Here is a 24,466-nt window from a genome sequence, read left to right as displayed (position 1 = left end):
TCTTCACCACTCCTTTGGAAGAGATGGTGACCAGTGACTTGTCTCAATATAAGATGTCACTTTTCAATTTTATCATTGCTGTATTTTGTTATTGTTCCTTTCTGCTCCTTACTGTTTTGCCCCCAGGTAGTATGGTTAGTACAGGAGATGTAGCAAAAAAAAAAAAAAAAAAAAAAAAAAAAAAAAAAAGCTTATTCCAGGATTTCCCAGCATAAAAAGAATCAGTAGCTTGGTTCTTTAGTGTGTCCTCCAGTGTCACAATAATATTTGCTTCCTCGTGTGTGTGTGTGTGTGTGTGTGTGTGTGTGTGTGTGTGTGTGCGCGAGCATGTGCTGCTTGTATACCTGCATGGAGGAAAATAGTCTTCAGAAAAGACTATGCTTATGGAGTCACCTCACACTCTCTCTGAAAATCAATTGACCATAACTGTTTGGGTCTACTTCTGCATTCTTTTCTGTACCATTAACTCATAGGAATGTCAATAACAGCTAATAGTATGCTGTTTTAACTTCTGTATCTTTATAGCAAGTCTTAACTTGGGCGATATAAAAAAGTTGTATAAAATTGTTTATGTGAATCATTTGTATTCTCCTAGGACATGTGTCTTTCTAGATAAACCATAAATCACTGTGTCAGTTTCTACAAGGTTAGTGTTTTGAGTCTCCTCGTCTCTCTCCTTTCACTGATTTAGGACTTCTCTTCCACAGTAACTTTTGGTTTTCAGAATATTGTGCTTACTTGTGCTTTTTCTATTATCTCCTTGGGTTTTTCTTACTTTTCCTGCTATTGTATGTTCATTTCCTTTCTAATATTTTGTTGTAGCACATACAAATATAACCATTAATTGGTCTGATTTATTTTGGCTTCCTTTGAACTCCCTAAGTACATGGTCCTGTTGCCCATGAGTAAAGACAGTCTGACTTAGCCTACACTCCTTTGATCTCCTCAGCTTGCGCTATCATATCACATGAGTGAGGATCCCCAGTGAAACACCAAGACTGGATATTCAATTCAGCCTGTCTAGGGAATGACTACTCTTTGATCACTAAGCATAAGTTTTTTATATCTTGCTTGTCTGGTTAGGGAAGTTCCAGTCTCTTGCTTGTAAGCTTGTATCCTGTTGGGTTTTATGAAACCCATTTACACACTTGATCTTGAGATTTCTTCTTCCCTCTGCTACCGTGGTAAGTTACTAGATTTTCTAAACTAAGTCTGCACTGGTTGTGGAAGGACTTCCGTGTGTTGGTGGACCCCCATCATCGCTCGAGTTTTCTTTTTTTTTTTTTCCTTTTTCTTTTTTTCAGAGCTGGGGACCGAACCCAGGGCCTTGTGCTTGCTAGGCAAGCGCTCTACCACTGAGCTAAATCCCCAACCCCATGCTCGTGTTTTCTTAAAGGCTTTTCCTCCCATATTCATAAAGTATGTCGGTTTATGATATACTTTTCTTGAACTTCCTCTGGTTTTGATGTTAGTGAAATTCTGGTCTTGGGACATGAGCTAAGGCTAAGTTTAGACTTTTTTTTTTTTTTTTTGGTTCTTTTTTTCGGAGCTGGGGACCGAACCCAGGGCCTTGCGCTTCCTAGGTAAGCGCTGACTTTTTTTTTTTTAAGTATCAACTTTTTACTGATTCTTTGTGAATTTTAAATGATGCACCTCAATCCTACTTATCTCCCTGTCCCTCCATATCAGCCCTTTTAGCCACCCCCCAAAGGAAAAAAAATTTAAAAACCTCACTGAAGCTGTGGTGTATTCCGGTGTGTCGCACAGTATCCCCTTTTGCCCAAACAGGTTTACTTGCAAATGTTCATTGCCATGAGTCACCAGCCTGGTTCGAGGCCTCTGGGCTCTGCTGCACTATGAATTCTAAATCTTCAAAGGGACACCTCTTGGATCTCCTCTTGTTCACCTGTGTCGTGGAGACCTTTTGCCCTTGGATCTATAGAACCTTCTTGTGCTCCAGCAATTCATAGATGGGGTAAATACTGGGGCGGGCCCACTGAAAGGGCCAGATGGAAGCTGCGTTAGTCATCTTGCTAGCTCTCCTGCACCAGCACTACCCGGGCCAGGTCTCTTGCTTTGCCCAGGCAGGGGGTGGAACCAGCTCTCCTGCTTGCAACAGCCAGACCAGGTCTCCGTCACTTAAACACCATCTGAATCAGCTAGCCTGTACCAGAATTAGGTCTCCAGCACTGTTCCAGGGAAGGAAGGAGCCAGCTCAGCTCTGTGCAGCCATAAAGATGGCCTCAGGCAGCATCCTAGATCGGGAATGGCCCACACGGCCTTTGGTGGCAACATGTGCCATGAACAGTGACACAGACCCGTCAGCAGCAGCATGGGCTGGGACATTACCATGGCCTCAGGTGGCAGCCCAGCCTCCTCATACCAGGCTGTTCCTCACCACCCTCAATAGTTCTCAACCCTTCGGCTTCTCTCTGTCTCCCACGTCTCCGCCATGCACTTGCACATGAAGCGGCACCTATCCTGCTCTGATCTCTTCTGCCCACCCAGGCCTCTGGGTCAGTACTTATTAAATGTTTGGTGGAATCCATCAACATTAAAATTCTTCTTTATGTGTATGGATGGTTTTGCGTGTATTGTTAGGTGCCCCACAGTTGTGCCTAGTGTGCGCTGAGGCCAGAAGAGGGCATTGGATCTCTTGGAGCAAGAGTTACAGAAGGCCATGCGCCACCATGTGGGTGCTGGGAAGCAAATCCAGGTCCTCTGGAAAAGCAGCAAGTGCTCTTATCTGCTGAGCCAGCATTCCAGCCAGAGTTTGACTTCTTTAATGGAGATATTCAGCATTGTTTTGTGAATGAAAGTTGGTAGAATGCATAAACTATTTCATCACAGATGTTTAAATTATTGAAAAATAGTTCCAAATAGTCCTTAATTACCTTTTAATGGTTATAGACTCATCAGTACAGCCCTGCTTTTCCTAGTGCTTATACCATCTTCCTGACATTGTTCAGTTTCTCATTGTTACTGCCATCCTCCCACCAAAACAGCCAGTTTGCCTCATTAATTGTCCTGCGTGGTTTGATTTGTCTGTTTCCTGCAGCCCATGCTGTATAGTCTTACTGGCTCCTCCTCCTGAGCATCACATGTGCCCTGGCTCCTCCTCCTGAATGTCACCTGTGAGTCACTGAGTCCTGGCTCCTCCTCCCAAGTGTCTCCTGTGAGTCTCGGAGCCCAGCTCTGTTGCGGTTCCTTACTCTGCTCTTTATTATGTCCTTCCTTCATCCTCTTTTAGGTCTAAGTCACTCTCGTTTCTTGGAGTTTAAATTTCCACCACTGAATTAAGATATTCTTTTCCTATGTGAACAAATATATTTGAGTCAGAAGAAAGCCTAAAAGGTTCCAGAATACCAAAATTAAAACCAAATAATAATTTTAACCAATTACATTTCTATTGTTGCCTTCTACAGTTACAATTTCTTCTACAGCTTTTCTGCTGTGAAGTAAATAACATGAGCTTAAAACATTTCAAAGGACACAGAACACTGGGAAATTGTACTAGTCAGGATGGGTAATCCCTGAACTCTGGTGGTTTACTGCAGCAAAGATTTGCTCACACCATGCATCAGTTGTGGATCCTCAGTGTCTGGGCCCCAGTCCCTCAGGGATCCATGTTGACAGAACAGCCATCATCTTAAACTGTATCATCTAGCATGGGTTGCAGGGAAGAGAACACTAAAGGACATTCCCACATGGACAACCTACTAGCCGGGGTCAAGGATCTAATAGTGATATGTGCATATGTGTGTACATACATATACAGTGTGTAATGTGTATGCATATATGGGAGGATGTATACATATGTAGGTGTATGTATGATATTTGTAAGTATATGGGCTATGTATGTGCATGTGTGGGATTTGTATGGTGTGTGTGTACATACATATAGTGTGCAATTGTATGTATATGTGGGAGGATATGTATATATAGGTATATGTATGGTGTTCATATGTAAGTATTGAGATGTGTATGTGCATGTGTGGGGTTTGTATGGTGTGTGTGTGTGTGTGTGTGTGTGTGTGTGTGTATGTGTGTGTGTGTACACATGTGTAGGTATAGGGTAATCTGAGGAAATGGTCTGAGGGTGTCAACAGGCAATATGGGTAATTTTCATTGCGTGTATTTCAGGAATTTCAGTTTTGTACCTTGCCAGTTATTTATAACAAGTTTCAAACCACTGTTTGTCTATGGTGCAAGAATTTCATCTTAAAAGGGTGCATGTATGATTTGGAAGAATAGTTGTCTTAACCAACAGCTAGTGGCAGAGACAGAAGTCCTCACATGTGACTGTGCCGGGTTTAAAGGCTCTTTCTTGTGTAGATGGGCCCCTTCATTCCCACCTGTGATTTGGGCCATAATTATGTGCTCTGTGTTTAGAATCAATCTTGACAAGGCTCAGCATAATTCGTAGTATTATTTAATAAGCCCCAGTATAGGCTTACTTCCCATCTCAGTGGTTTATGTTCTCAAATGAAAAACATATTATTTTTAATATGCCTTAAGCAGCTCAATAATAGATGGGTAACTTCTTAACCTCCAAGCTGCTAGAATCTACCTCAAAGCCTTAAGCCCAGCAACCCTAAATCCCGCCTCTCTCTCCTTCTCAGTTATTGGCTGCTGGCATCTTTATTTACCAATCAGAATCAAGTAATTTTGGTGACACAAATTAGCATTAGAATACAAGTAGCTACAATGTTCTTCACAGGCCCTTTCCATGTAGCAGGCTCACACAAACAGCTGTCACACTGACTCATTTCCTGTGCCTGAAGTTAGTCACCCTTTTTACTCTCTAAGTCTTATGGACGTACAGAGAATTTTCCAGAAGCCATGTGGTAGGTGTGATATCTAGGCAGATTAAATGCAGATAAGAATTTAGCTGTCTAATATTAAGCTAGACATTAAAGCCCCTGTGAAACAGTGTAAATTGGCTCAATTTGTTATGTTTGGGAAAGTCTAGTGATTCGGGTTTTTGGTTTTTTTTAAATATTATTTAGCACACAAGTATTAGGGGATCCTTAAGCTAAGTAGTAAGATCTACAGGATCAGACACTGGGAAAACTGCAACATACTACAAGAGTTCTTTAAACAGATGCTGTGTTAGGGGTGTCCAACTCTCCGTGTCGCTGGTGGACTGTCATAAGTGCAGTCCTCTCCCTGCTGCTCAGAAACTGAGATGGTCAGCATGTGGGCTGGCTCTGGTCCCAAAGGCTTGTTCTCTCTGCAGGGACCCATAGATGCTGCTCACTAAGTGTGTCTTGATGACGGTAGCCGTTGCTTCCTTTCAGAGGTCACACACTTGCTTTGGTATAGTAGAGTGACACACAAGGAGCTGACGGTGATGCCGCTGAAGGCCATAAAATGAAATGCGTCAAGAGAGAGTAAGTATAACAAGCCCTTAGGATAAAGATGGCCAGGCATGGTGGCTCACACCTTTAATCCCAGCACTTAGGAGGCAGGGACAGGCGGATCTCTTGAGTTCTGTGCCAGCCTGGTCTACAGAGTGAGTTCTGGGACATCCAGGGCTACATGGTGAGACCCCGTCTAAAAACAGCAACAAGATATAGATGGGAAAGCACAGAAGGGGTCTGCTCATGCTCCCACGTTGGGCCAAATCTCAAAGCAAGTGATAAAGAGACGGATGTCTGCAAAAGGCCTTTCATGCTGTGCTCTTTAAGTTGCACGTGAAGCACATGGATACAGCAAGGATATTGTTCTGTACACCTCTGAATCCCTGTGGACACGTCAAGGGAAATTCTGGACAGGTCGATTATAGATGATTTTACCTCATCTGGAAGCCTATTTAAAAGAGAATATATTGGAATTTTGAATATTTGAGTGGATTGTGGGAGGAGGGGCTACATATATAAAATCCTCTAAGAAATGTCTCATCTTAGAAAGTCCCGATTTCTATAGGCAAATTCAGGAACATGTAAAATGACTCCAGCTCTCATTTCCTGCATGGTCCCTCTGACTGCTCTTCCTGCCTCCAGCTCCCCTGGGTCTGATTTTCTCCCAGTGGTAGGATTCCTCCACACATTCTGCTCCAGGCTTCTCACCTTCCTTCCCCTTGCAAGCAAGCTCCTGGTTAGAACCAATCCTTCCTTCACCTTTCCATGCCCCTGGCAAACACCAGGTCCTCCAAACATTAGCCAGCTCTTTCTGGTCTTCCTACTCCTTCCCCATGTGAGGGAAGAGCCAAATGGAAACGAGGGTGGGGCACACCTTCCAGGGTGCTCCTTAGTTTTGCTAATTCCCCTCTGGATGGACATGTAAAGAATGGAACCATGGAAGACAGGCATTCTCTTGCTTCTTTTTACTCCAGATATATACTTTTAAAGCTGGATTTAAAAAGGAAATACTAGCTTCCATTTGTTTTGGGAGGGGCCACAGCCTCTGTGTGGAGGTCAGAGGTCTCTTTCCACCAAAGTGGGTTCCCCTCAGGTCATCAGGTGTCAGCAGACACCTTTACCTACTGAACCTTCTCACTAGCCCTGGATTTTTATGATTAATTTTTAGTCATGTGTTTGTATACACGAGTACAGCTGCTTATAGGAGCCAGCGGCCTAGGTTTCCCACAGTGAGTCACCCAGCATGGGTGCTGGGGAACAAACAGTCTTCAAGAGTATGCGGTCTTGGTAGAGCGCTTGCCTAGGAAGCGCAAGGCCCTGGGTTCGGTCCCCAGCTCGGGGGGGGGGGGGGGGGGTGGGGGTGGTATGCAGTCCTTACCACTGAGCCAGTCCCTGGTTCAGGAATTTTATAAACACGAACCCTCAGGATTTCCCTCCCTCGCCTCCATTTTCACCAACATTGGCATGTTTAAGTGCCAGTTTGTCTCTTGGTCCAAGGAGGGCTTTGTGTGGTCTGTCCCATCATGCAGGCTTCCTTATCCAGACCACCACCCATTAGGCATGTGCTGACAGTCAGGTGGCAGCTACATTTCCTTGTCCTTGTATGCCAGATCCTGAGTGGAACTTTTTCAGAGAGGGTCAAGTTAAACTCAAGTGAGCATAGGAAGAAAAAAATGAAGTTTTTGCTATTTTTGTTTAATACCTATAGTTATAAAATAATGTATTTTATCATAATTTTTAACTTTGATATAAAGTGTATACTTAATAGGTATATGGCACACTAACCTGATGGTCTGGGGAGTAGTGATCCACATCAGACAGACTGACAGCCTCCTCATTAATCACTTTAATTTATTTGATCATCAGGTAACTGAGTTTTGTCATTTTTCTTTGTAGTTTTCAAAAGACAGAAACACTACCAGTGCTAACTACCAAATCATTTTATGAGTATGTAATTTCACATGAATTTAATAATGGACCACTATTATTGCTGTAAATATGCTTTGAGAATTACATTCAGTCCATTTGATCTTTTCCCTCCCCTTCTCTCTGGCCGCACAACTTCATATATGCTTCTTCTTTCTGTTCCTCCTCCTTTCTCTCCCCCACTCCCTGCTCTTATTCAAAAATAAAACAAAAACAAAAAGACATTGAATCTGTTGATGTCGGCCAACTAGCTCTGGGCTTGGGTCTTGCCCTGGACTACTTACTGTCAGTACACCAGCCATCATTCCACTGAAGAAAATGGATGTTCCCTCTCCTGGCACCAATAAAGTGCTAGTAGCTCCTCAGTTGGAGCTGGGACTGTGGCCACCTTCCCTCCTCTGTCCTGGGGTTCAGTGTGGATTGAGTTTGTGCAGGTCTTGTCCATGTCATCACAGCTCCATGAGCTAGTTTGTGCCACACCCACTCCAGTGGCGTCTGCATGACATGAAGCTCTTGTGCTTCGTTTCTATGCAGAGCAGAGGCGTGTGCGTGGAATGGCTCGGCCTCCTGGAGGTCCTGGCCGTCTCCCTACAGATAGATGATGACCAGGGTCTATGCTTGCGGTGGAGGTGCCTTCTGTGTTCTAGCCTTGGTGATCTTAGCAACTTTAAGCCTGTCAACATCTGATTTTAAGAATGTAGCAGTGCGGGAAGATGGTCATGTACCTTTAGATGTCTCAGGAACTGAAAATTCAGAGACGGAAACGTCTCACCACCATGATCCTGATGAACTCAACGGCTGCGATGAATTCAACTGCTGCACCCATTAGCTCCCAGCAAATAGGAGAGAAATTAATGGCAGCTACTAAGAACATGACTGTTCCAGAAAAGCCTTTCCCCCTTTTGGAAAAGTTTTGTCTAGCATGATTCAGAATAGTAACGAGTCTTTTAGACTGATCATAGACAAGTTCCAACAAATGGAAGAAACTTATCAAGAGTTAACTATGGTTACAAAAGTTCCCTTACTATTCTGAGGGGCCATAAACAGAGTTTAAACTTTATTAAAACAAAGGTAAATGATGAATGCATACCTGGTGCCCACAAGGTATAACTGTCAGTTTAACTGCAGTTTTTTAAATTTTTTTTCTTTTTTTTTTTTTTTCGGAGCTGGGGACAGAACCCAGGGCCTTGCGCTCACTAGGCAAGCGCTCTACCGCTGAGCTAAATCCCCAACCCAACTGCAGTTTTTTAAACTATTGTTGGCAGTTGAGAACTGTTTCTTAGACTGTATGTTTAGCTTTCTTCTCTACAAGGGACATTGGTGGGGTGATGAATAAGAGCTGGATGACTGCCAGTTATGATGTACCTGTTCTAACTGCTTAAATATACGTCAAGAAGTAAAGCTTTCCGCAGCAGCACACACCTCGAGTTTGTGTCTGTCACACCGAATCCGTTCTCTACCTGAAATCCAAGCCTTGGTCCCTCTGCTGACACACTCCCCTGGGTGGTCTGCGGCAAGCCTGCACATCTGTCCTATGGTGTCGGGAAAACAGTTTCCTTGAAGTCATTTACTACCTCCAGCTGGTAAAATCTTTCTGTCCCATCTGCCACATGAAGCTCTGAGCCTTGAAGGGAAGGGTAAGATCCAAACATCCCATGTTGGCTGGCGATTTCAGTTTATTATTCTCTGCATGTTGCCAGTTGTGGGTGTGTATGTTACCTGCCATCTATATAAGAAGTGTTTCAGATGAGGGTTGAGTGATAGGTACAGCAATGAGTCATTGGGTGTAGTTTTATTGCCATGGTCATTTAGTGGAATAATACTTGGTTTCCCCTTAGGGCCCATGACCTATCTAGCTACGGGTTCTGGGCCTCATTGATGATATCAGGTAGGGCTTAAATACAATCCAAATTGATTGGTTACTTCTGTAACATGTGTGCCACTATTGCCAGGCAGGCAAGTTGTTATTGTGACTCAGAGAATACATAGCCAGGTGAGACAGACAGTTACTTTTCTCCTCTGGAGGCAGCATAGAGCCTTCCAACACTGTGAGAGCTAGGGGTGAAGCTTCCAGGTAAATACCAGCTACATTTCTCCACGTTCTATAACTCAAGTGTGCCCTATCAGCAAGAGGGTTTTCCCATCATCTCTAGAGGTCAACCAATACATTGGCAATAGGCTTTAATGTTTGAGTGCAAGTCTACTAACCCCATTGGCCAACCACTCAAAAAATAGGTGACCCATTCCTGGTACTGGTAGTTTTATTTGGAAGTATATGGTGTCTAGTTGGGGTATTGCTCTGCACTCCCAAAATAACTTGATTTAAACTTGCGCTTTCAAAAGTCCTACCTCCACTCCCAAAACATACTTTCTCTCGGCAGCCCTTGGCTGTCCTGGAACTCATTCTGAAGACTAAACCTGACCCTTGGTTTACCTCCCAGGCGCACCACCACTGCCTGGCTCAGAAAGGCCTTTAGTGTTAGCCATCCCCTTACCATATTCTCTCCTCTATCCTGCCCTCCCAACCCCTATCCCACTTAGACACTCCTGTTCCATTTTTCCTTTCTCCAAAACTTTTATCATGAAAGGGTGTTTTTTGCCATAGGCCTTTTCTGCATCCATCTGATGAGATGATCATATGGTTTTGTCCTTTATCTATTTATATGGAGGATTATGTTTATTGATTTATATTGATCCATTCTTGTATCTCTGGAATGTTGCCAGCTTTATCCTGATGGATAATATTTTTGATGTATTCTTGGATTCTGTTTGCAAGTATTCTGCTGAGATCTTGCATTTATGTTCATAAGAAATATTGGTCTTTAATTTTCTGTTGTTGTTGGTCTTTGGTTTGGATATCAAAGTGATAATTGACTTCATAATAAGATCTTGGCACTATTCTTTCAGTTTCTGTTTTAGGAAATAATTTGAAGAATGTTGTTATTTTCTTTGAGGGTTTGGTAAAATCCCTAACTGAATCTACCTGGCCTGGACTTTTTTTTAGTTAAGAGATTTTTAATTACTGCTTCTGTCTCATTAGATGTAATGGATCTATTTTAGTTTTAACTTTGGTAGGTTATATACATACATAAATTCATTTCTTTTAGGTTTTCAACTTGGTGTGATGTAGATTTTGAAAGCATGTACTTATGATTCTGTGAATTTCCTCAGTGTCTGTTGTGATGGCTCTTTTCTCATCTCATATAATTTGGATCTTCTCTTTTGGCTAATTTGGCTAAAAATTTGTAAGCACTGTTAATTTTTTTAAAATAACTTTTCATTATGTGTAATATTTTTGTTTCTATTTCATTAATTCCTAGCTTTAAGTTTATTTCTTCCTGTTTATTCTTTTGGGGTGTTGTTCTTGTATTCCTAAGCTTTCAAGTGTACCACTAAGTTATTAATATGAGATCTCCGCAACTCTGGCTAGGGCTTTTCTGTAGACCAGGCTAGCATTGAACTCAAGAGCTCCAGTTGTCTGTGCTTCCTGGGAGCTGGGATTCTATACACATGCCACTATGCCTGTATGTTGCATAACATTGTACCTTGCATTTCACTTAAGATATTGTAAAACTTATCTTTAATGTGTGGAAATTTTTAACAAGCATAGGAAAAATTGCTTTTCACTAGGAAACTAAATCTTCCTATCTGAACAAGCTTTTTAAATGTTGGTTTTGTAGGAGGGATGAAAGCCAGGGCACTGAGTGTACATAGCAGATGCACTACCACTGGGCTACATCCCAGCCCTCTTGATGTGTTTTGAATGGCTTCATGGAGCACATCTTGACAATGTGCCTACCGTGTGTTAGTTTAACCCATCTGACTATTGACATTCCTTAGATTTGTTATTGTTAGGAAGTGGTTGTTCTTGCTGGTGTGTGTGTATGTGTCGTTGTATGAAGTTCTGAGGAGATAGGATGCCGTGGGTCAAACCCAGGAAGGGTTTGCATATGCCAGGCAGTGAACTTTATCCCCCAATCTTTCTTTCTTGAAGGGCATTTCCAGAATCTCTTTCCTTTCTTGACCTTTTCCTCTCTGCCCTTTCTCGTTTGCCCATGTATTGGTACTGAGGCTTCGCTCTTCCTCCCTTGCTTTTATATTTAGTTTGCCGGAACCCATGCTCAGTCCTGCACTTTCCTGGATTCTCTCTCCAGTTGCCATATCCAAACAAGCACATCCCGAAGAGAAATCTTGCTGTTTCCCTTTAATGGGCTTCCATTATTCTCAACCCAGCTGGTTTTTCTTTGTTTGTTGTTTTTTGGGTTTTTTTTTTTTTAGCTCCAGAGAATGCTAAGTAGAAAAATGTGTAAATGGCCCCTAAACATAACCCTTAAATTCCACCTTTAAATTTCAAAATCTTTATTCCACCCAGTAGAAAACCTAAAAGAAATGGATTTCTGTATGCACACAATCTATCGAAGTTAAAACTAAAATAGAACGAGACAGAGCAAAGTCCCTCAACTAAACTTATTTTGTCAAAAGGACAAAAAAAAAAAAAAAAAAAAAACAGTTTGGAGCAATTGGTAATTGCCCTGAGCATCACTATACAGCCAGCTTCTTCTAATATGTTTTGGCTGAAGTAAATACAAATATCTCTTGTGTGAGTTGTTAAAAAAGTTAATATAGAATTTATTTAATACAATATTTCAATATAAAGATGTTGGAGTTCTGGACTGTTTGGGGCTCAAAAGCTAATGACACGTTTGATCTTGTTCTCCATTCAGTGCTAGGAGAAGAAAGACCATACTACCCTCGTATCCGTCTGTCAACTCGTAGTGCTTCGTTCCACCTCTACATCATGAATTTGTGAGAGCGTTGAGAAGCATGCAAAGCTCTTAAGTAGCGACACCCTGGTAACACCAAGGCTTTTCTTCTTTTTGCAGGGCAAGAAAACAAAGTGAAGCTGCTTCTTACCCTGTGTGTGTATTTGTCAGATCGTCTTGAAATTTAACTAAGAATATGACAGCTCTTCCTTCAAAGAACTGCTCTTTTCAGTACCAGTCACATCAGGCTCCGCGGTCCCTGGATGCCACCTGTCTGCTGCTGTTGATTATACTTGGGAAAGTGTTGTTAAACGTCCTCATCCTCAGAGTGAAAAGGAAAGACACCTCGTGGAGCTTTATGGAGTACTTCTGCTTTTCACTAGCACTTGTTGATCTCCTGCTGTTGGTAAACATTTCTGTTCTGACCTACTTCAGGGACTTTGTAGTTCTAGGTATTAGGTTTACTAACTACCACATATGTCTGCTCACACAGATCGTTTCCTTCGCTTACGGCTTCTTGCATTATCCAGTTTGCTCCCTGGCTTGTATAGACTACTGGTGTAATCTGTCCAGAGCCACCAAGCCTTCATCTAGGTGGCAAAAGTTACTTTATTTGTTGACAGTCATTTTAACTTGGATCTCAGTCCTTGCTTATGTTTTGGGTGATCCAGCCATCTCGGCAAGCCTAAAGACACACAAGACTTCTGTGAACCAATGTCCCTCCTATGTCAGCACTCAGAGTCACTGGCTATCACTGTCTATGTTGATGATTTTATCTGTGGCCTTTCTGATTTCATGGCAAGAAGTTGTTGCCCTGATACAGGCTATCCGGATAGCATCCTACAAGAACAAGGCTGTCCTCTATTTTCCTTTCCCACCCCATACCAGTTACACTGTGAGCCCCAGAGCAGTGCTCTTGCCCAGGCTCATTGTGTGCTTTCTTGGTACCTGGTTTCCCTTTGTAGCACTTCAGGTCCTCATCCTCTCACTCAGAGTTCAGATTCCAGCGTACATAGAAATGAACGTCCCCTGGCTGTACTTCGTCAACAGTTTTCTCATTGCTGCAGTTTATTGGTTTAACTGCCACAAGCTTTATTGGAGAGACGGCATGTTCCCTGTGGATCCTTTCATCAACTGGAAATGCTGCTTTGTTCCGGTCCACAGACTTAAGCAAGTGGAGAGGCCCATGTCTATAATCATCTGTTAACATGCTGCTGTGCTGACAGGAACCCCAGAAGCACCAAGATCAATCTTGTGGGGATAAAGGTGGCTCAGGACATTAACTGAAGCTCTTGTTCCCCTAACTTTTACCTTTTCAGCACAGCCTCCTGGGGTGGATATTAAATAGTGCTAAGGACACATTAACACAGCAGAATCTTTATACCTGCTTGTCAACATTAATATATCTGGTATTAATCCAAGAGTAAACTAAACACATTAACATGTGGCCAGCTTGATGTTTTACTCTTAAAAAACTACTGGGTACAAAATGTTATATAAATTTGAAATTCTATTTGCCAACTTTAAGGTCTGAGCTTAAATATTTTATAAACTTTAGAGCAAAAATAAAAGACTTAACATGACTTGGTGTAAATGAAATTTATGGGGGAGATTAGCTCATTTTATACAGCTAAAATATTTTATTACAAATATTCCTGCAGAGTTTCAGCTGTTCAACCTATGGATCTGGGAACCATGAGGGCTCTTGACCATGACACACCAATCGCCTGTTCATTTATAGCTTGTCAGACCATAACCATGTTAGCAACATGCACTAGACAGAGCCTTGGGCTGTTGAAATTTAGGGCTGGATAATCCTGCCTTGTATGGATAACCCTACACATTGTATAGACGCCACTGGCACCTTCCCCAGAAGTGGCAATCAAAAATGTCTCCTCATAATCCCACCTGTCCTCCCACCCACACTCCCCAGATTAAGGAAACCGGGGCGCAGCACCGTGAGCCAGACTGGCCTGAGCCTACCGTATGGATTTAGCTATACAGCTATTTGGCTGCTATTTCCACATGTTACATGTCTAAAATTAGTAGCTTTTAGGCCGAGGCTATCACTCGTTGGTGGACTGCTTACCAGCACCACAGAAACTGAGTGCAGTAGCATGTGTCTATAATCCTGTACAGGGGATGTGTAAGCAGGAAAATCCGAAATTCAAAGCTATCTTTGGTTGGTTACCTTGAGATCATCCAGTCCCTCCTCCCCCAAGATGACTTACCTTTTAACACCACAATTCACACGTATCCATTTATGTATATACTTAGGTGGAACGTGTGTAACAGATTTACAGTTTTAAAATGTAGTTGTGACCTATCAAGTTCATAATCTGTAAGGGGATCATATCCTAAAACAAGGGCCTTGGAGCAGTGATGGTACCGGCAGGTCTGTGTGCCTGGCACTGAGGAAGCATTTACACGTGGCAGTGCTGCTGTGTTCTGGTCACGTCGTCTTGCAGGTAAGAAAACTAAAGCATCAGTTAAGCAGCCTGCCCCAGCTCGCTCAAACCCTGACTGCAGAGTTCTGCTTTTTCTACTCTGCTAAACATTCGTTAGTCCCACCCACTGTTTCTCAAGACAACGCCTTTCTGTAATTGAGTTCCACTCAAACACACGGTGTCAATGGGATGAACATCTTAAGGAACTGAAGTCCCGTTTCCTTGAGCATACAGGTCTTCAGGTCAGCACCAGCCACCTAGAAAGACAAGTAGGCCATGCTACTGGATAATCAGGAATTCTCTGAGTGAGCTGCAAGCACAGGTAAACATTCCTGGTCTAAAATGCTTTGGATAAGGGATAATCCATATTGTCTGAAAATGTAGTTCTCGAACATTCCAGATAACATCTAGTGATAGAAACCTAATCCGAGCCATTCTAAGGAAAAGGGCACTGTGACAACAATGTGGTAAAATAAACTGGAAGACGCTCTGTGGTGTCGTGTCATTTGCTAACTCAGAGGGCACAATGGCTACCAACAAGCCAGGCTTTAAAGCTCCTACCTTCAGATATAAAACCTAAGAAATGACTGGTCTGATTTGAGTCATATGCTCTATGGCCAGTGTTGCTGGAAGGAAGGGAGCTTAATCATTAGGCTGCAAGATACAGTATTTAAAATGTTTAAAAATTAGATCTTAATTTTTAGAAAGGTATAAAAATTATATTGTTCTGATTCTAAACTGCAGCCATAGAGATACAACTATGTCCACAGCCGGCACACCCGATGTGCGCGGCAAGCCCTCCCTCCACTGTCGACGAAGCTCAATAGGTTGCACTGAGCGCTGCGTGTGCATGTGCAATCCGGACATCTGAAGCTGGCCCTTTTAAATCACTGCTGTACATTTCCCTCTCCGTGCTTTTTTGCCTTCCAAATGGCCATAACACAAGAATGAAACGTACTTAACTATATTGAATTTAATGTGCTTTTTGTAGATTAGATAGCAAGAAATTGAAAGCCAGTTCAGCCCTCCATTAAGGTCTTTATTAGATTTCCCCGTCTCTCAAAGGCTTAAAGAAATGAACATTCAATAACCAGTCAGGCTTTTATTTGTAAAGAACTGAAGTTACAACTGGTCTACAATATATTATCGTAATATAAACGACATAAATAGAAGATCCTGTAGGCCCAACACTAGTCGTCCGCCCAGACCCACTCGAAGCCATGTTACAATACTGTCTGTGAACGTGTGCAGTAACAAAGGTGCAATCCAAGCGAGGCTAAGCAGCAGAGAAAGTGCTTCCATTAGCAGTTAACATCGCCAGCAAACATCTGACGCTCCTTTAATTCCACTGACTAGACACACATAGGAAGTCTAAAATTCACACACATGCTACTTAATATGAAAGTGCTTTATCTCTTCTTAAAAAAATACATCAAATGAACACTTTTTACATAGATAACGGTGTGCTCTTATAATGCAAAATTAACTTCATTTTAGGTCATACACTGTGTAACTGTAGCTTGGGCGCCATCTAGGAATCTATGCCACGGGCGCTAGAACTGTTGTTTCCTGTGAGGAAGACTCTTAATACAGCGTCCACTGTAAGACACATCTATTACCACCTTCATATTGGCTTTCTTTAAGATTAAAACATGGTTTCTTTCCCCCTTGGTTATGCTCTTTTCCTTGATGAATCGTCTTTTGGGATTTTTTTTTTTTATTGTAAAACTTTGATTTTAGAACAATGGTCAAAACCAAAAGGAAGACTTTTTAAAATGGGTTTAAAACATTAAAAAATAATTAGTCCCAGCAACCTGCCTTTGTGAAACAAATTTTAAGTGGTGAGAAGGCAAAGCATTCTAAGCCAGTCCAAGAGGCTTGAAGTCAGAGCTACCCCATGCATGGCTGTCTGCAACGCACAGTCTCATTTCTAGCACAATCCCCACACTTCGTGAGTTTCTGAACTTTGATTTTTAGTCCCCTACTGTACAAACCCAGACCTATGTTCTGAATGAGGTGACTGGCAGTCTACTCGATCAGTGTGGGATCATACACAAGAGCTGCACTCCGTATTTTCAGCTGACCTCTAAAGCTCTAAGAGCACAGACACGAGAACACATGTATGCAACAGAGATCTAAACAGCACAGGAAGATATTGTACAACCTAGGTAAACTTTCAAAAACTCAAAAAACACCTTAAGAGTAACCAGAATCGTGGGACAATTTACAAAGATCAGATTAGTGGGCTATTTAGATTATTATAACTTTAAAAAACCTTAATTTGAAAGCACCTATTATATATTGTAATTTAACAATTTATTTGGGCATTTCTCCACTTTAAAAACCTATAGCTCTGATACATAAAAGTCTTTAAAATATAATTTTATATCTTTATAGAGAATGTGAGTAACAACAGATGTTAGCATTTAAAGCAAGACTTGCGGCCTGACTCCCAGAATCCCAGGCGGATATGGGATTCACCCCATCAAACTGACTCTAACTCCATCTTCACTCCTTAAATACGTGTCAGTGCAGCGGGGTCTGCTTTTTGTTGGTAGTGGTGGTGGCTTTTGAGACAGAGTTTCTCTATGTAGCCCTGGCTGTCCTAGAACTTGCTCTGTAGACCAGACTAGCCTCGATCTCACAAAGATCCGCCTGCCTTTGCCTCCCAAGGCTGGGATTAAAGGCATGAGCCACCACCCAGCTAGGAACTACTTTCTGTCACCAGTTCCTCATTCCCGGTGCAGTGCAGTCCCTTTCTGGGTCTTCCCTGTCTGAGAAGTGGCCGTCTCTAATGCACTATAGTACACTCAGCACTGTGGGGAAGGCCGCAGTAGTGTCTCGGTCTCTGCCTCATTTCAGATGATTCTGTTTTGGAAAACTGTTCCAAATATCAATACTGTTCCAAACTGTTCCACTGTCAATACTGGATATAAACTTTTACAAATAAAAATGCACAATGATTCCACATCGACTTCTTGTATCCTGCCACCCATACACCATGTACAGGACCGGTCCTGACAATGGCTGTCACAACGGTCTCACGGCAGTCGGTCACGGCAGGTAGTCTGACTGTTGTCAACAGTCAAGGAGATGGTCCACTGATGGGAAGGACGAGAGTGGTGATGTGACTGAGCCCTCGGACGTCATAAACCCCAGTTCCCGGGTGGCAGGGCATTCATTCAGTCAGCCCAGTGGTAATCCCAATTATGTAGCTCAGGACTGTAACTTTAAAGCTGGGGGAGGATATTTCTTCAATAATGATTTAGGCCAAAAAAAAAACCAAATCAGCCTATTTAATAGTACAGGTATCAGTCACACCGTCCATTGAAATGACAAAGCCAAATAGCTGCCCGGCGTGTCACAGGCTGGCCTGCCGTCTCCAAGCCTCACCGCTTCCTCTCCATCTTCTCGCTGTAATACTACCCAAACACTAACACAGCATCATGTATAAGGAGAAACACTGTACACACTTAGTTTACTTGAGGCAAAATTTAAAAAGTCCCTTCCTTCCTCAGTGGGTTCATGTATCCTTCCATGACGTTCTTGCACCACTGTCAGAGAAAGGTCCACGAAACACTGATGTATCCCAGGAAGCACAAAAGCAAAGGTGCTATGAACACCTAGGGCGATGGCTGGGACTAAGTCAGACAGCAAGAAGGACCGACCTACATCCCTTACACGTCATTAAAACCATGCCATGCTAGCATAGGGATGTTTTAAGTTTATACTGATTTTTAATTAAAGTTCATTCATTACATACTATTTTCTCATTCTATAGATTTATGCCCAATATCAGGAATATCATAGACAGCAGTAGGTTTACACTTGAAAAGCAACAGAAAGGCCTTTGCCTAAAATATAAAGTGTTATATAGAAGCTCGTTTAGTGCCTAACATTTTATTCAAATTGTATTTTAAATAAAATAAAACGTCCACAAGCTGCCAAAGGAGAAAGAAAGGGAAGCCCTTGTGGAAACACTTTCCCTTAGGTATGGCCCTTGCCAGAGTGTGCAAATGAGACTGCTCAAGGGAAGCTGTGTGTGCCAACAGAGGGCAGGGGCCTCCTGATGGCTTTCTCTGGAACACGATGGTAGTAATACGTGGAGATAAACTCAGATCTTATAACTTTCCAAAAGAAAAAGTTTTCTCTTAGTACAATGTTAAGGAGACATAACTGTAAAACTGCGTGTACAGCTGATAAGCCTACTACTTCAGTCACTATTTCAGCCACTTTTTAAAATGGCAGAATTTGCAGCATTTTTAATTGGAAAACAGCTTTTATTTCAACTCTAAACTATATGGCAATGCATTTTATAATCTAACACCAGAAATCTCTTCCCAGAGAATTCCTTAAGTGTTGGTTCAATGAGTTAAAAATTAAATTTGAATAACAAAAGACATTTACTGTTCTGAGTACTTATTTGTACTCATCTAAACTCAAAACCCGTCTCTGAGATAAAATAAAATATCCTAAATGGAGTGATAATATCAGTATTGCTGACTGTGAGTTAAAAGAGTTCATGTCATGATACATTCTGCTTTACCCCAAGAAAACAGGCAGGCTTGTGCTTACTGGAGTCCACCAGTCAGGAGAAACCTGCAGTTACCAGGCTCAGAATGGGACACAACACTGTCCTACAGTGCCTTCCCTTAAGACTGGCAGCAATACTGAGTCAGCTGTCATATCTGACTGGAAATGCCTCTGCATTCTGGCCACTCAATCATAACAAACAAAATCTACATTTTGACAGATTCTCTCCCTCTGATTATCATCTTCAAAAATCCAGGATTCCTCAACCTGGGTGCCAGTGGTACTAGGAATACCAGCACTCTTCAGAGCAGGTCAGGTGATAAAGAGAAATAGCTAATTTGATTACAACCAAATCTTGACAATTGAAAACCACAAGAGCTAGGTCTGGCATGGTAGCACAGATGTTAAATTCCAGCACTTGAGAGAAGGTCAGAGGACCACAATTCCAGGTTAGTCCAGGCAAACAAGCAAAAACTACAGTGTGCAATCTCAGAGGTGGAGAATGAGGCCCTGACTCAATCCCGAGTACTGACAAACCAAACTACTAACATCCTGTCCAACCATCCATCACCAAGGATTATTCTAAGTGACTGAGGACCACCATCGTGCTAATGTCTTCATTTAGCTAGCAATATCATCTTCCTATCTGTCTCTTACTCTACTTCCCCCCATGCCCAAAAAGCCTTCAAGGAATGAGTCACACAGTCAGACATGATACTCAAGAAACTAGGAAAGGATGTTCATGGATGGACAAGACTTCCATTGAAATACAACTGGTCTGTCCATCACAAAAGCCTGAAGCTCTCCAAGTCAGGATGCTACCCAAGCCCCAGTAAAGAACTAAGAAGAAGTCTGTGCAGTTTATTGGAGGTGGGGTTGGAGCTTGATGGGGCTCAGTGTGGGAAATGAGGTGAGGCCATCCCATGCTAGCTGACGGTAGCAGTCGGCAGCCAAGTGTTGCTAGCATCCCCAAGTCTTCAGACTACAGCATGTAGCCAGCTCCCTAGCTGAGAACATGTCTGAGATGCTTTAAGAGTATTAGCAGTCAGAGAGTTCAGGTACTGGAGACAGCTGTGAGATGCACAATCTAACGAGCTTATGAGAACATGGGTCCTGTGAAGGATTTCAGTCCAAGATTTGTGTTTATAAATCGATATGTGACTAAATGTTGCACTGACTAGATGAAGACTGACTCCATGGTTATTCAAAGTCATGATAACGATACAGTCTCACACACCACTCTCCCAACACAAGAAACAAAGGAGAAACAGAAAATCCCTTCTTTTTACTCAGGTAAATCATGAATCATTCAGGGCTGTAATGATGAACTGAGCAGAGGAGGAGGTCCCCGTTGCCCTGCATTCTCCAGATGCCTCACTAACACGCTTTCCTCTTGATCTGTTACCTCTACTCCCAGATGACAGCCCTTTAACCTAGACTTCACAGTTCTGCGGGAGTGACTGTCACTGTCACTGTGTGTCACTGTGTCACTGTCACATCAGTCACTGTCACTGAAGCTGTGTCTCTGCTGTGCTGATGAAGCTGTGCCATGTGCCTTACATGTGTCTATGAAAAGCGTGTCTAAGTTGTCATATAAAGTAACCTTTACAAGCCAGCTGTTTATTTTCCTAAGAACACAGAACTTAAGTAACATGTGAAAAGTGTGTCCCACAGTGGTTGAAGGGTTTCAAGTCAGGAAAGGCAAACTCAAGAAGCAAAACTAGGAAGAAGCCATGTTCCCTTCCTGCTTGTCATATTTTTCCCTCCAAGAAAGTTACTAAGTGCTTAGTAATATGAAAGGAGATGAAGCCAGCATTCTTCCTGTCTGTGTCACCCTGACAGCTTAATGCTGGGGAGACAGGGAAACACATCACGTAATTGAAGCTTTCAAATTAGTACGACTGAAAATTACCTAGAAAGAAGCACCTACAGCGATGGGAAAGCTACCCAACAGCAAACGAGCCACTTCTAAATAAAATAACCGCCTTGTAAGAAAAAAGTGTTTTTGTTAGTTAAATTTAAGTGCAGACAACAGAAGATCTGGACTACTTCTAAGATGAAGGGCAAGAAGGCATCCTCCAGGAGAGACCCCACGTGTAAACTGTTTAGGGCGTTAAGGACAGTGCTAGGCGCAGGTTTCTCATACGCACACGATGAGCTGGCGTTAGTACAAGTGCAGAGTTAGTGCCTCAAAGGCTATGTGCAAGCACTGTGGGAGGGAGGCCTTATTGCTGAGGCAGCCATCAATCTCCTAGTGCTGCACAGCCTGGGTTAGGAGGAGGAGGAGGAGGAGCGGCCATGACACTCGGCCATGATGACTCAGTACTAATAAATGAAGCTGGCTGTACAGTAACAAGGAGACTATAACTGTAGTCGGAAACAGGAGCCTCAGACACTTACACTGAGTCCACAAGAGCTAGTGAACACCTCCTAAAACTACACCAACAATCTCACAAAGCAGACATTCAAACAAGAGGCATCTAAAGAATAAAAAAATTATCCGCTATATTTTGTATAAAAATAACCAACATTTTCTAATGTACACAGAGCCAAAAGATAAATTTATCTGCGATGTCTGCGACATCTTTTAGTCTTCTACTAACCCAACACAGTCTCTGAAAAGTGCTGGAAAGATGACAGAGCTCAGACTCTTGCTGTCTCTTATGTCTGTGCCAAGGATACGTACATGCCCCTCCAACTGTTCAGATTTCTCAAACGTGGTGAAAGATAGAGAAAGCAAACAAAATCAGCAAATCTTTTGATGCCCAGCACTAGAAAGATTTCAGAGCATCCACAGGAAGATTTGGCTTAATGTCCTAACAGAAAACTGTTGAATGAATGAAAACTTTTTTTCCTTTTTTTTTTTTTCCGGAGCTGGGGACCGAACCCAGGACCTTGCGCTTGCTAGGCAAGCGCTCTACCACTGAGCTAAATCCCCAACCCTGAATGAAAACTTTTGATTAAATCACTTTAAGTACTTTGTGGGAAGAATCCAAAGCCTTAGTAAGGGAGAAAGAACTGTGCATTCTAGCCAGACGCAGCAGGGCTGCTTCAAGGGACTCCCATCTCCACTGCCATGCGGCTGCTGAAGAAGCTCTGAGGCGTGACTGCATGGAGCACTTTCAGTGCATGGGAGCAGAGTCAGGAAGAGGGGCCACACCAGAGGCCCATGACCTGAGGTCCTGGGCTAGCTTTATAGGCCAAGTTTATGGGTTTCTTTTCCTTTCTAGTATACGGTAAAACTAAACTCTACGTCTGCAGAGCTCTAGTGCCACTTAGCTGATCCTTCACTGTCCATCCTCCTGGCCCGGCCCATCTTTTATGTATGTCCCTGCGGTGAAAAGAGCAACACACAGTACTTTGCTCGCCCAGGCTTCTTAACCATGGCACCACTGCCATCTATAGCACATCATTCTTGGTGACAGAGGGACATCCTATGTGCAGGAGGATAGTCAGCATCATCTCCAGCTGGCTGCCATGCCTCAATTCCTGTAGCAACCCTCCCCAAAACTCAGCCCCAACTGTGGCAGCCAGAGTGTGTGTAGCAACTGCCGGCTGTCCCCTGGAGGACATGCTGTCACAGAGAACGACTGTTCTCAGGTACAAGCCAGGAGGAAAACTGTCAGTTGTGACAATCTGGGCAAAGGCTAGAACGAGACTCTTGAGAACCTTCAAAAATACTCCTTATGCTAAAACACAATCCCATTTCACAACCAAAGCATCTGTGGAAGATACTTTTAAAAACATACTGCTATTTCATTGCATTCAATTCTGTCAATGGGCTCCTAAATTATCCTATATCTCTATGACAACATTTAGAAAACTAACAGGGTAGACAAATGTATAAGAAAAGAGAATTAAAGGAGGGGGAGTGTAAATCAATAATTATTTTTAAAAGGATTCTTTTATATTAATGATAAACATTACCTTTAAAAAATTATCTAGTATAACATGTTTCTTTGAAAAATATGGGCCTCTGTAACAAGTCTTTCAGTGTAGTCTGTAACTGGTAAAATTAACACCACCGACGGTCGCTAATTATGAGAACATAAGATGAGTTAGGGCATCTGAAGAGAAATGTCGGCACTGGCCGTGGCGGTCCCAATGCACTTGGCCTTCCCCCATCAGTCCGATGCTCTCAGCCCCATCAGGCTTTACCTTCACCGAGAAAGAGGAATGGACTGAGACAAAGCCTGGCTGCTGTTAGGAGTCCTTCAGAGAGTTGATGCGTGCACAGATCTTCAGGGCTGGGCCCAGCTTCATGTTCATTGTGCTCATGAGATGGTCTTCTTTTAGCAGGAGCAGTGCCTGCCCATCAATCTCCTGTGCCCTGAACTCATCGGCAACGTCCTGACAGCCTGCAATCCCATGAGAAGACAAAGTTACAAACAATTGGATGGGGTTCTGCAGTCACCGAGTGTGAGAGCTCGCAATAGAGGCTGATAGAGGCTGATAGAGAAGCCGATGTGCTCCAAGGCCTGGGGTTCATCCTGGAAGAAGTCAAAGCCCAAGAAAGAGTTCCCATTACACAGATAACAGCAAAAGGGATCAGGCAACACAGCTGCTTCCCATGCAAAACGAGCTGCACTGCTTAGGTTTTACACCTCAGGGGTTCATCTTTGCATAACATAAATCCACATACAGGTAGAGAGGAATAAAATGTTTTACCACAAATAATAATTTGGAAATATTTTCACAAACTTCAGATTAAACTTTCATCACCACCCACACATTCTCTGGATTTGCATAAACTCAGGTATGTCTAACAATATCCTCACTGTTCCCGAAGGACAGAACAAACCCCCAGGACTGCGCATTAACATGTTATAATGTTGCTGACATAATTCATGCTGCTCAACTGAGAACATCAACCTCAGAGCTTAGTGTCCCTCGACCTATTCTACTTTTCACTCATGACTCATAGCAGCCTGGTCGTCCAGGGTGGCCTTACACTTAACTCTCCTGCTTTCCCAATCATGCTGGGATTACAGGAAAGCAGCACAATGCACACCTCCCCCTTCCTAAGTGGCGCTGGGGACGGAACCCAGAGCCCTAGGGATGGCAGGCGATACTCTACTCCTGAACACTTCACCGCATCTCCAGCACTCCTCACGCTTACTTTTGGTAAGAAAACAAGTTGCCATTGGAATTGCAAAGCTGCAAGGTAGACTCCTGCAAGTAAACGGTGCATCGGCTCTCAACTAAAGCAGGCTCTTGCTACCTAAACCTTGACTGCTTCTCCTGTCTACCAACGTGCACAGCCACCTTACCCAGTCACTTCCCTATCATGGGAAAGAAACCTCAGCATTAGGTAATGAACTACAGAGCCCAAAGAAGGGATGGGACAACACAAGAGCATGGCAGCTTTCCTTACAAACAGTGAAGTTACAAAGTGAGCTTAAGAACAGCACCTAGCAGCTCTATGGCCGTTTGC

The 24,466-nt window shown here is 42.9% G+C and overlaps 2 protein-coding genes across 30 annotated transcripts in view; one reads left to right on the top strand and one right to left on the bottom strand.

Annotated features, from left to right (window-relative positions):
- Nucleotides 1-15,913, top strand: part of Gpr160 (G protein-coupled receptor 160) — a 79,792-nt gene extending 63,879 nt beyond the window's left edge. For 4 of the 8 annotated variants that reach the window (XM_087630622.1, XM_087630621.1, XM_087630620.1 and 1 more), the window contains 1 exon segment: nt 12,173-13,635. In XM_087630622.1, the coding sequence (XP_087486748.1) occupies nt 12,249-13,259 (1,011 nt within the window). In that variant the 5' untranslated portion in view covers nt 12,173-12,248 and the 3' untranslated portion in view covers nt 13,260-13,635. 8 annotated transcript variants of the gene reach the window in all.
- The window catches only part of Phc3 (polyhomeotic homolog 3), a 74,925-nt gene continuing 66,045 nt past the window's right edge, over nt 15,587-24,466 (bottom strand). For 16 of the 22 annotated variants that reach the window (XR_015662937.1, XR_015662938.1, XR_015662952.1 and 13 more), the window contains 1 exon segment: nt 15,587-23,390. Coding sequence is in view for 9 of the 22 variants with exons in the window: in XM_087621908.1 (XP_087478034.1) it covers nt 23,236-23,390 (155 nt within the window). In the remaining 13 variants the exon portion in view is untranslated. 22 annotated transcript variants of the gene reach the window in all.

This window comes from Rattus norvegicus, chromosome 2 (genome assembly GCF_021556685.1).
Source record: "Rattus norvegicus strain SHRSP/BbbUtx chromosome 2, alternate assembly SHRSP_T2T, whole genome shotgun sequence".
Taxonomy (NCBI): Eukaryota; Metazoa; Chordata; class Mammalia; order Rodentia; family Muridae; genus Rattus; species Rattus norvegicus.
Note: the sequence above shows the minus strand (reverse complement) of the source record. Positions and strands in the feature narration are given on the sequence as shown.